Raw genomic sequence first — 16570 nt, 5'->3', positions numbered from 1 at the left:
CTTGAGCAGCCCAGGTTAAGAAAGGCTACCTGGATGCTGGAAATGCTTTATATCTCAATCTGGGTCATGCTTGAGTAGATATATAGACACATTTAAAAATTCATTTGGCTGTACACAGTATGCAAAATACACTTTTTAAAAAAGGCACCCAAATGGTCATTCGGTATCAGTGGTTTAAAGAATTGCTCAAACTTTAGTGGTGCTAAACAACAAGAGTGGAGAAGGTAATTTTTTAAACTGGGAACCAATTTAATCTGATTTGGAATTGACTTTTTTAAAGTGCTAATTTAGCGGTTGGCATTCTCATCATTTAAACTTTCATAAAAATATCTAAGAGCTACTGTTCAGAATCTTCTAAGACCTGTCTTACAACCTTTGTTATCTTTTTCTCTGTAGGAGACCGAGGTTTTCCAGGAACAAAAGGATCACCAGGCTGTCCTGGAGAAATGGGAAAGCCAGGGTTACCTGGAAAGCCAGGCCTCCCAGGAGTCAAGGTCTTTGAGAATTAAAATTCAGACTGATAATTGGGGAGGGGAGGGGAGGGGCAGTTACAGTCAGTCAGTTAGGATGCTTTGTGTGTAGAAATTGTCAATATATTTGTAGATGATGAAGATGCCGACTTTTTTAAAAGTTTCTCTGAACCATCACTCCCCTTTAGAAAGGAGAATAGAAGGTGTAAGAAGACCAATTTGCCTCTCTATTTCTTCCTTAATCTTCAGAAACATTCAGAGTACTTAAAATGGGAAAACTCTAGAAACAGACGTGGATATCTATGAGAAAAACTATCAAAAGGAGAGACATCTAGACTGTTTACAGAAAATTCCACAGTCTTCTTAAAAAGTGGAGGCTATGAAGAATTACTAAGCACAGTTTTATTTAAAAAGTCAGCAACTACAATTGAAAAAGGAAAGTGGATGGAATGGTGGTGACTGTACAAAAGGGACATAGAACCTCCATCACGGAGACGTTATTTTCACGTAAATAGCCCTAAAGACCGGTCAATAGTCGATAAGGATTTGCAAGCATGATACAGTAAAACTAACGTAATTTCTGTGCTATAGGGAGAACCAGGGCTAGCCATGCCTGGAGAGCCAGGAGCACCAGGTTTGCCAGGAGAAAGAGGCAACTCTGGGGAAAAGGGAGAAAGTGGACTCCCTGGACTTCCAGGTCTCCCTGGAATTCCAGGAACTGGAGGGCTTGATGGACCACGAGGTAAAATAGCAAGTGTGATTGCTTTTCTCCACTGTGAGCTCAGCTAAAATGCTGCAGATTGAATGTGTAGGTGCTCTAGGGGTGAAGAACTCTTCTCAAACTTCCAGCTCAATAAATTGAACGTGCGAGCCTTAATTAACTTTCCATTCAAATTTCCATTCCATTGCTGCCCTACCTTTGTTCCCTCTTTCTTCCTTCTTTCCTTTTTAATGAGTGTCCTCTCTATAAGACATATCAATGGTATTAACTCTAAGTTCGATTCAGGAGGGAAAGTTATAAGAGAATGACTGGGATAGCAATACTAGGACCTTGAGTTTTGCCACCCGATTGTATTCTTGGACTCTATTTTGCAGGGGATCCAGGGCAGCCTGGACCACCTGGAGAAAGAGGCCCCCCAGGAAGGTGCAAAGAAAGTCTCAGTGGAGCTCAAGGACTTCCAGGCTTAAATGGATTGAAAGGGCAACAAGGTAGGGGGAGGCCCTTGAAACCAGTCACCAGGCGGGCAGATGACATGGGACTCCTGCTTTGAGTTTTGCTGCTTAACATGAGAACTATCCGGTAACAAGTCCTGACCACTGTTCAATGGGAAAATTGATTTCAGAAACAAAAACCTGTTGTCACGAACTTGTTGCAGTGAATACCAACTATAGAGTAAGAGACCTGAAGTTACTACAGTAAGATTGGTTTGTGTCTTGTATGCAAGAAAATATGAACAATGAAGATATATACAGATGTATACTTACATATATATATATATATATATATACATATAAACTCTCAAATAACTTTTATCTTTAATACTTTCATAGGTATATTAAAGCGGTAAATGTATCCTTATTATTGAAACAGAGTGAATGTATGCAAAGGTATATGTTCACAAGTTACAAACTAAAATACATAGTTGGTTGCTTTACAAGCAACATAAAAGAAAGGGTATGAAAGTAAATCTAAATTATGAAAGCTAGGCGGTCATGGGAAACTTACCCTCTTTTTCGCTCCTCTCAACCAGATCTGTGAACTGTTTCTGGGTAAAAAATCCTTTAGAACTCGCCTATTATACTTCTTATATGTTCACAAACAAAATTTTGGCCAAGAAGTTAATTGTTGTAGTGGTGCTGCTATTGTTTCTAGAAGCATCTGGTGGCTTGCCGCCACGTGAGTGGCTCTGTTCTGGCAGTGAATTCTGCCAGTTAAAGACTGCGCCACGGTCAGAAAGTGCATTCCCAAGATGTGCCTGCAGGACTAGAAAATAAATCTAAATTCTGCACTATCATTACTTCATGAATCATTGAAACACAGAATGTTAAATCCAGAAGGGATCTTAGAATTTTACAAAAGGGGACCTAAATCTATCAATTAGAAAAGTCTGTGGTTTGCCCACAATCACAGAGCTAAATATTTACAGCCATAAAATATATCTGGAGTTGGTGTGGAAAGCAATCGTGCGTTCATTCATTCATTCATTCATATATAGGCAGAAGAGGCGAAACGGGGCCAAAGGGAGACCCAGGTATTCCAGGCTTGGATAGGTCAGGATTTCCTGGAGAACCTGGACCACCAGGAATGCCGGGTCATCGAGGGGAGATGGGACCACCTGGTACAAAAGGATATCCAGGAAATCCAGGATTTTTAGGGCCACCAGGTACCCTTTATGTGCTTTTGTTTTTCTTCTTCTCTGTTCTTCCACATATTCCTTTTAAGGTAGCTGTGTAAACTAGAGACCCGCATAGGCTTTTGACTCTAAGCTTCTCTTTCATTTAGTATAAGTTTTTCTTCTGAGTTATTTGCAAGGAGCCAGAGGGCTGGGAACTGGTGGTAGTGGGATGGTCAAATTTCACAATTACCCACAATATGACTATTTTTGCTGTGTAATCGTGTTAATATATTACTAGTGAAATGTATTTGCTAGTATTTTGTTGAAATTTTTTGCATCCATATTTATAAGGGATACTTACTGGTCTGTTTTCTTGTGATGTTTTTGTCTGGTTTTGGTATCAGGGTAATGCTATCTTATTGAACAAGATGAGAAGTGTTTCCTCCTCTTGTATTTTCTAGAAGAGTTTGTGAAGAATTGATATGCTTTAAATATTTGATAGAGTTCACCAGTGAAGTCACCTGGGGCTTGGGTTTTCTTTGAGAGAAGTTTTAAAATTACTAATTCAATCTCTTTACTTCTTATAGATCTATTCAGATTTTCTGTTTCTTCTTGAGTCAATTTTGGTAATCTGTGCCTCTTCTAAGAATTGGATTTTCTGGCCTGTCATTATTCATAGTATTCCCTTATAATTCTTTTATTTCATCACTTATTATGGTTTATATGTTTGGGGGAGAATATTTCAATAGTCTTCTCATGGCATAAGGACCTCACTGGTCTCTCCTCCAGAGAAGAGTCCAGAATAAGAACTTAATCTGCTAATTAACCTTTCATTTACATTATTGAGCTACTATCATATGCCATCACTGTTCCAGACCCTAGAGACACATTGGTGGATAAGACTCCACCTCGAACAATGGGGAACACGATAACAAACACATTTAAGACCTAAGTTCATCTAGCGACAAATGCTATGAAGAAAGTAAAATAAGGGAATATAACAAAGTTATTGATCAAGGGTTGGGACGAGGGAATGCTCCAAACCTTCAGCATATTTTCTCCTCATCCACAAGTGTGATTTGCTACCAACTTCCACATCCACGATGTAAAAAAAGACCATTTACTGACCCATCCCTAGATGAGTGGGATTTTTTTCCTGTTTACAGAAACCATTTTTTCAACACTCTTTCTCTCTTTCTAAGTATAATTCTTTTTATTTTATGGAGTGTTTCACTTTTCTCATTCTTTACATCATGTGCTGCCTTGTGTTAATTTGTTTCCATAGGTGAAAAAGGAACGATTGGGATGATGGGGGTTCCCGGAAACATTGGCCCTCCGGGGCCTCCTGGGAAGCCAGGCACCCTGGGACAGAGGGGTAAGTGATAGAATATCTTTCCAGCTATCAGGGGGCATGAACAATGTTCATTTAATTAGCAGAAAAATAAATTGTATTTTATTCTTTGAGGAGAAAGTAGTTCTGAGAAAACCTTATATTTGATTTTGCAGTTTTCTGTATTCCTTTGTCCCTTTTGAATAGTCATATTTTCTCCCTACAGGCTTAGACAACTACCCTCATGTGGCTGCCTGTTTGGGGGCAACTATTTATCAAGTTCTCAGCCCTGTTAACCTTTTTTGGTTTATCTGTCTTGTTTTGTTTTATGGTAAGCACTGTTAACTTTTGAATCCTCATGAACTTTTAAAGAATTAAGGAACTGATGTTGTTACGTCTGTCTCTTAGGGAGCTTTGGAATTCCAGGAGTAAAAGGCGAGAGAGGAGCCCCAGGTGCCAAAGGGGAACAAGGAGATAAAGGAATTCCAGGGCCTCCTGGAGTATTACGCTTAGTCGGGGACAAAGGGGAACCAGGACTCAAAGGTACAAACGTTCTTACGTTTAGAACCAGAACATCAGAGCTGATTCTGGGACTAAGAAATTATCCAGGAAAATCCCTTTAGTTGACATAAGAGAACAGTGAGGACCAGGGTTTAATTTCCCGCCCAGGCTCACAAAGCCAGTTGGTGACTGAGTTGGACTAGAACTGGGTTTTGTGTGCCTTGAACAGTAATATGTTGCCTCCTTAAATCGTAACTTTTTATTTCCAAGTTAATTCTGCATTTTGGTCTGCTGTCTTTAAATTTTCACTAGCCAATCTTTAAATTCTAAGCCTCAAAACCCCCTTTTGCCAAGTATGGTGAAAATTAAACCTTTAGAAAATTCCACATAAAAAACTTCCCTGGCTGGAATAGAAAACTCCACCCCAAATTCAACTCTATTCTATCAGCTGCTAGGGTGAATTTTTCTGATTGCATCTAAAAACTGCTTCTTATACTCAGAATCCTTTGGAGAATAATTACTAAAGAGAAAATATGTTTTGATTACAAATCAGTGCCTTAAAAATGCTGTTATTTGGGCTTCCCTGGTGGCGCAGTGGTTGAGAGGCCGCCTGCCGATGCAGGGGACACGGGTTCGTGCCCCGGTCCGGGAGGATCCCACATGCCGCGGAGCGGCTTGGGCCCGTGAGCCATGGCCGCTGAGCCTGCGCATCCGGAGCCTGTGCTCAGCAACGGGAGAGGCCACAACAGTGAGAGGCCCGCATACCGCAAAAAACAAACAAGCAAACAAAAAAAACAAAAAAATGCTGTTATTTGTTAACTATAGCTATTAAGCTCAAATTCAAACCCATTCAAATTATTTCAAGTTATTTAAGCACTTTGTATGACAGGTTTTTTTATATGATCAATACAGCCAATATCAAATCAAAATTTAAGAAGGTTTGCCTTGCAGTCTTCCTGATCCAATCTAACCCCAAGTAACTTTAATAAAACAAAGGATTTCTGGGTAAAATTAAATGTTTGCAGATCAAACCTATATAGCAGGGAAGAATAAAAGAAAAATGTGTTTGTAGTTGCAAAACCATATCAAGTTTTGAATAATTTGTAATCAACTTTGAGAAGTTAGATTGTAAGATTTGCTTTAAAAATTCTGGATAGAGTTCTGTAGACCAGGCTGGCAAGACTGAATAGCTGTCTCTCCCAGAATCAGGAAGGACTTCACAGAGGTGACATTGGAGCAGGGTTCTGGAGAGTGATTGAATCCAACTAATTTGCTAACTTAAAAAAGGATAATCAGGGACTTCCCTGGTGGTCCAGTGGTTAAGAATCCAATCTGCCTTCCAACACAGGGGATGCGGGTTTGATCCCTGGTCGGGGAACTAAGATCCCATATGCCTAGTGGCAACTAAGCCCGCGTGCCACAACTAGAGAGAAGCCCATGAGCCGCAACGAAGATCCCACGTGCCGCAGCTAAAACCCAATGCAGCCAAATAAATAAATAAGTAAATATTTTTTAAAAAATAAATAAAAATAAAATAGCCATTCTGGCCTTTTGCTATTCCTCAAATGGACCAAACTTTAAAAATAAATAAATAAAAGGATAATCATTGGGAAAAGAATCAGATTTTTTTCTATAAAGGAAAATTAGCAAGTAAAGGCCTTTTGGGTAGTCCCCCTTTAATCTGCTGTCCAAGGGATGGTTTAGTTCTGGGTGCGAACAGAAGACTGCATTACATTTTTAACAATAGAATAGAAAGTAGTATGAATTTTATAAAATTCTGCTAGAACTGGTCTAAGTCAAGATGTAAAAAAAAAAAAAATACTGGCACAAGTGTCCAGTCTTCATAAACTGTCAGACACCACTTCACTGGATTATTCTAGATGATTTAGGTAGTGTTGCAAACATTTTGAAAAAAATATGAATAGCATATCTGTGCCTACATAAACTAAAATTTGACTCTAACACCATGAATGCACAATGGGTACTAATTTACAATTAAAGAATTGTTTCTGTAAAATATATAGGGACACATGCTATTTTTATGCTTCTAGCAAAGTACAAGGTGCATGGAAGCTGTCCTACATGTTTCCTTTTGGCTTTTCAAACCCACAACCAAGGAGCAGAGATAGAACCACCACAACAACAAAAGATCATACTATCTAGGCCTCTCTAATTTCTATATGATTCATTTTTCGTCTGAGTTTCTGACTTAAAGACATCCACTGCAAATGTGGAAGAGCTATTGAAGGTATGAAAAGCAAAGTCGTCCTCTCCTCAAGGAGTCTGCATGGAAGATTTAGACATATGTACAAAAAGGTAAAGAATAATACAAAAGAACTGTTACGCTATTTTAGCAAAGACCTGTGAAGCCCTTCCCACATGCAGGTACTGTTCCAAGCTTTACAAATATTGACTCATTTAATTCTCACAACAACCCTAGGAGTAGGTTATTGCTGTCATCCCATTTTATAGATGGGAAATGGAAAGGTCACATTACTCAGTGTCACTCTGATAGGAAGTGCAGAGATGGACCTCACACTGATGTTGTTGGTTCCAAAGTCCATACTCAGCCTTCTCACTGTGCTGCCAGCTGGGTACCACTGGCAGTGAGCCTTGTGGGACATGAGCAAAGCAGAACACACCTCAACCAGGGTAGTCAAAGAAGCCTCCATGAGCACAGGGAACTATATTCAGTATCCTGTAATAAACTATAATGGAAAATAATATGAAAAAGAACTTATACTTGTATAACTGAATCACTTTGCTGTACAGCAGAAATAACACAACATTGTAAGTCAACTATACTTCAATAAAATAAATTTTAAAAAAGAGAAGCCTCCATGAAGAAGGATTTAAATTCTGAGTAGGTTTCCGATGAGCAAGGGATACTCTCGGCTTAAAATCTTTCCAAGTCTCCCCTTGCTTTAAGAATTCAGGTTTCTGGGCTTCCCTGGTGGCGCAGTGGTTGAGAGTCCGCCTGCCGATGCAGGGGACACGGGTTCGTGCCCCGGTCCGGGAAGATCCCACATGCCGTGGAGCGGCTGGGCCCGTGAGCCATGGCCGCTGAGCCTGCACATCCGGAGCCTGTGCTCCTCAAGGGAGAGGCCACAACAGTGAGAGGCCCGCGTACCGCGAAAAAAAAAAAAAAAAAAAAAAAAGAATTCAGGTTTCTTTGACTGGCATCCAGGTTTCTTTATCACTTGCCCTTTGCCTACTTCTCCAGCCACATGACCTTTATTTACTTAGCAAGTATTTTTTAGTACCTATGACTAGACATTTTTACTATGTCCTGAAGACACAGAGGTGAACAAAGCAGAGGTAGTATTCTGGTCGTGAGGAAACTTACAGCTTAATAAGAGAAAGAAACAATAATGTCTCTGTAAACAATTTATATCCAGGGCCAGGTAGTAAATATCTTAGGCTTTGTGGACCACATATGACACCTGTTGCCTATTCTTCTTTTGTGTGTGTTTGTCTGTTTACAGCCCATTAAAAATAGGAAAAGCATCCTTAGCTGTCCAGCCATGCAGCATCAAGCCAAGTTCGGCCCACAGGCGGTTGTTTGCCCCTTAAAAACCAAAGCAAATGAGTAAACTAAGTGATCTATATTTTTAGGTTATGATAAAGGATATAAATGGAAAAAAACCAAAAGTTACAAAAGAAAATATTCTAACTCCCTGCTACTCACCACTCCTTTGCACATGTTATTTTCTTGCCTAAGAATTCTGTCCCACTCCATGCTTTCTCCATCCAGCTAGCTCCCACTTGCTCTTCAACACTGAGCTTATAAATATCCCCTCTTTGGGCTTCCCTGGTGGCGCAGTGGTTGAGAGTCCGCCTGCCGATACAGGGGATGCGGGTTCGTGCCCCGGTCCGGGAAGATCCCACATGCCGCGGAGCGGCTGGGCCCATGAGCCATGGCCGCTGAGCCTGTGCGTCCGGAGCCTGTGCTCCGCAACGGGAGAGGCCACAGCAGTGAGACGCCCCCGTACCGCAAAAAAAAAAAAAAAATCCCCTCTTTTTAAGGAACCTCCATACTGTCCTCCACAGTGGCTGTACCAATTTCCATTCCCAGCAACAGTGCAAGAGGGTTCCCTTTTCTCTATACCCTCTCCAGCATTTACTGTTTGTAGATTTTTTGATGATGGCCATTCTGACCGGTGTGAGGTGATACCTCATTGCAGTTTTGATTTGCATTTCTCTAATAATTAGTGATGTAGGAATAGAAACGGAGAGGTAGAGAATGGATGTGTGGACGTCCATTAGGTTTGACATAAATACACTACCATGTGTAAAACAGATAGCTAGTGGGAACCTGCTGTAGAGCACAGGGAGCTCAGCTCAGTGCTCTGGTGATGACCTAGATGGGTGGGATGGGGGGCGAGGTCCAGGCGGGAGGGGATATATGTATACCTATAGCTGATTCACTTCACTATACAGCAGAAACTAACACAATATTGTAAAGCAATCACACTACAATTAAAAAAAAATCCCCTCTTCTCAAAATTCTTCCCTGTAGCCTATTGTGCCCAACTCTGTTACAGAAACTATCTCACTGGTGGTAATTTTTTACTTGGCTGTCTCCCCAGTTAAACACTAAAAACTTGGGAAAAGAGAACTTGATTTTTCTATGTCTCCAGCACTTAGAACAAGAGCTGTCTGTTAATTACGTACTCAACGCGTATGTGAATGAATGAATATGTAAGCAGGGAAACAGCCAAGGGAAGTGAATTTGCTTGAGAAAAGGCACAAGTTGCAGCCATGGATAGATTGTAGAATCTTTCAAGTGCCAGTGAAAGGAGCCTGTCATTTACTCTGTAGGCAAAAGAGATTCAATGAATATTTTTGAGCAGGAGAATGTGATCAAAGCCATGTTTTAGGGAAGGGAGGATGGTGTTGTGGGAAACTTATGAGACTTCTAGCCTGCAGAACTGGATTCAAGTCCCAGCATTACCACTAACTGATGGTGTGACTCTATATTATTTCATTGACTTCTTAAAGAGTCTCAATTTTCTCATCTCTACACCGTATCTGGAAAGGCTCAAGAATACACTGAGGTTGCCTGAAGATTAAATAATATAAATAAAAGAAAATAATGTCTTCCATAAACCAGTTACTTAATAAATGATAGTTGTAATAAATGGATTAAGAATGAAATAGTCCAGACAAGAATAGTAGTAGATAATCCTCTGTCATTATTTAAAAAAAAAAAAGAAGCTGTATTTAGGCCACTAGTTCTTAAAATGTTGGTTCAAAGTGTAAATGTTATGAAAATTGCTAGAGTTCTTTGAGAACTAACTCATGCCAGGCACTGTGCTAATGCTTTTCATGTATTACCTCTTTTAATCTTCTTTTTAAATAAAATATAAGCCCAAATCTGCCCATACTCTTAACAAATATGCTATGTTGTATATCAATAATAGCTCAAAAATTTTAATCAGGACATGGATAAGCCTGATAAAATTCTAACCTGTATTTTTAATGCATAGTTTTTAACTTTAGGACTTGCAGGGAAGCCTGGTGAGAAAGGAAACAGAGGCATTCCAGGATTACCAGGTTTCAAAGGACTCCAAGGGCCACCTGGACCACCAGGATCACCAGGTATAGCTGATTCTCTAATAGAAATATCAGGTGTTAAGTTTTCCTAGATCTAAATGTAACAAAAATGTGTTTCTAGAATATGAATTCTGCCCCAACAGAAATTTGCTTCTTATAATTTAACCAAATTATATTTCTTATAATTTAACCAAATTGTAGTCAGCCTGTATTAACTAAAAAATGTTAACCTACGTGAAGTTCTGCTTTGCACTCAAAATTTTATTTTGAACTAGCTGATATGTATTCTAAACTATAATTTATTACAACCTCATATATCCTAGAAGAAAGTAAGATAATTCTTTAGAGGTTTTCAAATTTGCCTCTTTCTATTTTAAACAAGTTATTGAGTTTGCAAAGTCATTTTTTAAACAAATAATGTAGTCCCCTATTCCCGTGACCACATCTGTGATGAAATTTATTGCATTGTAATAAAATTTCCATATTGCATTTGAAAATCTGTTACTATATTGTCACAGGAGCCCCCTCTTTCCTGCTGGCTTTGGTCCTAGGATGATTCTGATGTTTGAAATCCAGGCCTGCTGACAAAAATCTAACTTTCTCTAATTTTACATTTTCTGAGTCACCAGTCCCTTCCTTATTTGAAGGCATAAATGCAGCTAAACAAGTACCTAAACCAGATGGTCTGGCTGCGCTGGATTCATTCATTTGTGCAAGCAACAAGTGTTTATTGAGCATCTACTATGTCCAGGAACTACACAGAGCGTATGACTATTTATTTGTTCTCAAGACTCCAGAGGAGATCCAGGCAGCATTGGGAATCCTGGTGAGCCAGGACCACGTGGTGTGCCAGGAAGCATGGGAAACATGGGGGTGCCAGGTAATGCATAATGTCCTGTTACGAGCCTACAGCCTCAAGATGGGTCCTAATTCTAGATTTTCTGTGTTGTCATTTTGGTTTTCTACTTGGTAGAAAGTTGGTGTGAAACAACTAGATTTGCTTCTAGACAAATGTACTGTATGCAACCAGAACATGAGTGAGAACAAAATAAACATTTACATTGTGTAAAAATCATCCATTAAGACTACCTGTTTTTAGTTTTTTAAGGAAGCTCCATACTGTTCTCCATAGTGGGATGTAGCAATTTACATTCCCACCAACAGTGCAAGAGGGTTCCCTTTTCTCCACATCCTCTCCAGCATTTTTTGTTTGTAGATCTTTTTGATGATGGCCATTCTGACTGGTGTGAGGTCCTACCTCATTGTAGTTTTGATTTGCATTTCTCTAATAAGTGGGATGGGGGGGTGGGAGGGAGGTCCAAGAGGGAGGGGATATATGTATACATATAGCTGATTCACTTCGTTGTACAACAGAAACTGACACAACATTGTAAAGCAATTATACTCCAATTTTTAAAAAATTGAAAAAAAAAAAGACTATCTGACACATCAGTGCTTCTGAAAAACCAGCTTCTTGGGAGAAAGGTGGTTTGTGAAAAGGTGAGAAGTAGAACCCTTCAAGATCTCTGCCTTTACCAATCTACCTGATTTCTTTCCTAATTTCAGGTACTAAAGGAATGAAGGGAACTATGGGATTCCCAGGTCTAGCTGGAAGACCAGGCCTCCCAGGTACTCATGGTCCCCAAGGAGATAAAGGAGAGCCAGGTTATTCAGAAGGTACAAGGCCAGGACCACCAGGACCAAAGGTATATAGGCCACTGAAGTATTTATGTTTTGGTGGTGGAATGAGTCCCTTTAAATATCAACAAGTATCTGGATTCATTGTGGGCAAAGAAAATTGAAAATATTACTGTATTTTCAGACAGTTATTTGAGGTTTTCTCCCCTCTTTCTATAACTAAGGATGCCTATCACACAACTTCAATTTCTGAGTTTATTCCCTCCAGTTTCAACCCCCAAGGAATTTCTCATAACCAACCCTGCAATTTAAGTGTGCTACCAGGAGGAGGTAGTGATCAAAAGCCCATACAAGTTGCCAGGGCAATGTTTGTTTTTCTTGTGCTACAAAGTGGCCAGTCTCTGCTATAGACTCATCTCACACAGGCTTACAAAAATAAATGTTCCAACTTTGTAATAAAAAATACTTGTCTTCTTAAACACAATAAAAGATGAAAAATAAAATAAATTTAGAGCATTATTAAAAAGCAAAACCAAAAAAAAATCCTAAGATATATACATTTATCTTTCTTAATCGTTTTAAAAGTTTCTTGTCATTGCATTACACAGAAGATTTTCTATCTTGTCACAGTGTTCTCAGCGCTTGTGCTCTGTCAACTAGAGACTGGATGCCAAAGCCCTCCCTTGTATGTGGTATCATGCAGCAACCAAAGGCTTCAGTGTGGCTCAGCTGTTCTTTTAGGTTTATCTTCTTCCATCCTTTCTGCATATAGCAGTTACACAAGGGCCAGAGCTAGAGCGATAGAGAATAATTAATAGAAATTCCCACAAGCGGGGTTCTTCACATGGGATTCCATGGATCCCTGGGGAAGCCTATTGTATCCAAAGAAATCGAATGAAAATTGTTTGGATACAGTTTTTGTTTTTGTTTTTTTTAGGAGTCTGTTATTTTTCATCAGATTTCCAAAAAGTATAAAAATCATTACTTAGGAGACTTTCTCCCTGACTCTCTTTTGAGCCTATAAAACACCACCTTTCCTAAAGATTTCCTCCAGCTGTAAAACAACAGGAAAGAAAACTTTTAGAAACCACAAAGACCCGAGAAAGTAACCCTTTACTACTTGGAGTTCAAACAAATTTCCTTTGCCCTTTATTTTTAACGAGGTCCTCAGAAAACCAGAAAGAGACTCCTTCCGCTGAAATTTTTCCTGAGTGAGGAATCATATTTGACTTAATTCACATTCAACTAATGAATAGTTTCATTTAAAGTTTTCATAGGTAACCACAGGAGAAATTTTTTAAACTATGCGTTGAACACAGAATGTGCTGGTTTTATCATGCTGGCAAATCTTAGTAACAGAATAATGAATCTTAGTCAGCTACCATCAAGATTTTGTAAGTTACTATCAAATCCATATGTTCTGGCTTATCATAAAAGTGAAGTACAGATTTAAGGAATATTAAACCATGGGAAGTTTGTGTTTTTGTTTGTTTCTTTTTTTACATGTGGTTGGCATACGTTTATCTGCATGCAGAGTATATGAAGAACACACATCCATTTGTTCTATTTCTTTCTGACCTTATTTAGTGTCTATCTCCCACTGGTCTCTAAAGCTCCATGAAGGCAGGGACTGTATCCATCACATATTCGTACATGGTTACTATTATATTCCTGGCTTCTTGGGCACAGGACTCGTGTAGCCACAGAGGTCCCGTGCTGACAAGGACTCCATGTTTGGTTTAATGCTCTGCCATTTCTGTCTTCAATTACTTTTTAAAAGTTCTTTTAAAGAGAGCTGCATTTTCATTTTGCACTGCACCCCACAAATTATGTAGCCATCCTGTTCCCAGCAGCTATCAGGGTGGTAGCACACAGCAGACACTTACCATGAATTGCTAAATAAATAAATACATAAATAGAAACCAACCTAGTTTATACTTAATTCTGATCACATATCCTGCTTATGAGAATTTTAAAGGTGTTTGACTGAATTTAAGGGAGATCCAGGATTGCCAGGTGACATGGGAAAGAAAGGAGGTAGAGGGCCACCTGGCACACCTGGATGTTCGGGCCCTGCTGCACCAGAGGGAGTTCCTGGGAATCCCGGAAGCCCTGGCCACCCAGGTGAGCTCTGGTTTTGCAACCCGAAAGCTGCAAGCGAGAAGTGTGGTATGGCCCTTGCCTCCTAGAATAGTAAATGGAAAGCAGTTTAGGCTTTTGTACTACAATTGATTTTATTCAAATCTGATCTTCAAATTCGAAGACACTAAGAAATGGCAAATGAATCGCAAGGAGCCCATTTCAGTCGACTTTGATGACCTGAAATCTAAAAACCTCCTCCTGTAAACAAAACTTCGGGGGTGCTGCCTCAATGAATTCAGCCTAAAGACCTGAAATGTTAGCTTGTTGTCCAACTTTATATTTGTATTGGTTTTCCAGGGCTTCCAAAGCAAATACCACAGATTGGGTAACTTAAACAGAAATTAATTTTCTCCTAGTTCTGGAGGCTGGGAGTCTGAGATCCAGGTGTCGGCAGGGTTGATTTCTTCTGAGGCCTCTCTCGTTAGCTTGTAGGTGGCCACCTTCTCCAGGTGTCTTTCCTCTGTGTGTCTGTGTCCCAATCTTTTCTTATAAGGATATCAGTCATATTGTGTTAGGTACTGCCTTGGTGACCTCATTTTAACTTAATTGCTTCTTTAAAGACCCTACCTGGGAATTCTCTGATGGTCCAGTGGTTAGGACTCCTCCAGGGGCCTGGGTTCAATCTGTGATCAAGGAACTAAGATCCCACAAGCTGTGTGGCATGGCCAAAAAGAAAGAAAGAAAAAAAAAAGACAATAAAGACCTACCTCCAAATGCAGTGATATTCTGAAATACTAGGGAGTTAGGACTTCATCATATGCATTTGGGAGCAACACAGTTTAACCCATAGCACTGTTGTTCTAAGGGTTTTGTTGTTGCTGTTTCCAGTTTAAACATCGGCTTGCTTTCTTATTTGCTTGTTATTTGGGTTGAAGTTTTCACTTTGATCAAAAACAACTGCCAGGCCACTGGTTTGCAGCTTCAGGTCTTACCTAAAGACAATATTTAAACTATCTTTTCAAACACGGAAAGGTTCAGTGGCTTTGCTGCTAACTCCCAATTAAAGTAATAAATCAGATATTGAGCGGTCCAAGGGGCTGGGGTATGCACACCTTTGAAAATGATTGGCCATGTCTCTGCTGTGCTTCTCTGGGGAAATAACAGCCTGAAGTGACTGGTCGCAGGAGTGCCCCTTGAAGGCCAGCTTGAGCGCAGTTGACTGTAAGAGCTGACTGTTTCAGCCATTGCTGGAATCATTTATCTTTTGGTTTTCTTTTTTTCCTTCCCCTCTCTCTTCATTTATAGGAAAGCCCGGTCCTGATGGTGATTTGGGGTCTAAAGGAATCAAAGGTTTCCCTGGCTCTCCAGGAATAAAAGGCCCTCCAGGTTCCATTTTTGTACTTTGTCTAGTTCCCTTTTGTGAGGGAAGCATATTTTCTTCTGAGGCTGGAATCTCTGTCTACCGGTACCTCTGACCCATGACTGCTCCTTAGAAGGTAGCTCCCAGTTACCCAGTCTTCAGACGACAATGCAGAAAAGTGAGGTTAGGTATTATACGGATCTAATTCAAAGATCAGCTGATCTACACGTTCCAAAGTGAAAAATCCTCATGGTAGCACTAACCTGTCCATGGTTTTCACTGTGAATTTAGCTTCATATAGCTTCAGTTCTGAAAAATGAACACATTTCGCAGAATTCCACACATCTGGGGTTCACATTAGGCCACTGATAGGAAGTAAGTCCTCTCTTTGAATGGCTTTTTTTTTCCAGGCCCTCCAGGATTCCCAGGAAATCCTGGACCAGCGGGTGAGAGAGGTAATCAAGGACGTGATGGAATTCCTGGTCCAGCTGGAGAAAAAGGAGAAACAGGTACCGCTTGCTCATCATTTTGGATACACTAGTTTTCTTTTTCGTAGAATAATTAGTGTCACTGTAATCCTTCATGGCTCTAGAAATTCTTCCCTGACGGAACTGATGATATTTAATGTGTTCTGGGTATGTGATAATTCTTTCTGTAACCAAAGTGAAATTGACCAAGTGGAATAAATTTTATATACATTGGTCAGTTTCACAATTTATATATATAAATACATATACATTTTTATATGTATATATAAATTAACTGTATGTATAGAATATTAAAATGCCAAAATTTTCTCTTTCAGGTTTGCTGGGAGCACTTCCAGGCCCAAGAGGGAAACCTGGTCCTCAAGGTGAGCAGTTCTTCCTTCCTGAACCTGGTGATATACATTTTCAAGGATAGAATCTAATTTAATATGCCTGATAGATAAAATAAACTTAGCATACTGAATTAAAGAAGTCCCAGTGGTAATATAGCATATGTATATTCTTAGTGTTCAAGTAAAAATGCTTCATTATTACCATCACCACGAAATGAACAAACTAAACACTGTGATCCAATTTTGGAATTTCCTTCCATGAAGGTCTTTAAACATGAAAAAGACTTCTGTATTTGCTTCGATGTTGTTAGCATGGTTTAAATGTATCACCTCCTAAAAAGTTGGAGGTGGAATTGATAGCTTCTCAAGGAGTTTCCTCTCCCTGCTGTTCTGAGATGCAGTAATAACACTAATCCTTTCCCACCTTGTTATCTTCATAGGTCTGATTCCAACCTCCCAGAGCCAGCTTGTGGCTCG

General features: G+C 39.7%; 1 protein-coding gene across 1 annotated transcript in view; it reads left to right on the top strand.

Moving 5' to 3' along the window:
* The window catches only part of COL4A3 (collagen type IV alpha 3 chain), a 60506-nt gene that overhangs the window by 26734 nt on the left and 17202 nt on the right, over positions 1–16570 (top strand). Inside the window, exons 20-32 of the mRNA XM_030831063.3 lie at positions 397–494; positions 1062–1212; positions 1566–1679; positions 2687–2854; positions 4092–4181; positions 4545–4679; positions 10140–10238; positions 10984–11073; positions 11760–11899; positions 13829–13955; positions 15219–15299; positions 15684–15782; positions 16079–16126. Coding sequence (XP_030686923.3) covers positions 397–494; positions 1062–1212; positions 1566–1679; positions 2687–2854; positions 4092–4181; positions 4545–4679; positions 10140–10238; positions 10984–11073; positions 11760–11899; positions 13829–13955; positions 15219–15299; positions 15684–15782; positions 16079–16126 — 1440 coding nt within the window. The remainder of the gene's footprint in view (positions 1–396; positions 495–1061; positions 1213–1565; positions 1680–2686; positions 2855–4091; positions 4182–4544; positions 4680–10139; positions 10239–10983; positions 11074–11759; positions 11900–13828; positions 13956–15218; positions 15300–15683; positions 15783–16078; positions 16127–16570) is intronic.

Source organism: Globicephala melas, chromosome 7 (assembly GCF_963455315.2).
Source record: "Globicephala melas chromosome 7, mGloMel1.2, whole genome shotgun sequence".
Lineage (NCBI taxonomy): Eukaryota > Metazoa > Chordata > Mammalia > Artiodactyla > Delphinidae > Globicephala > Globicephala melas.
Note: the sequence above shows the minus strand (reverse complement) of the source record. Positions and strands in the feature narration are given on the sequence as shown.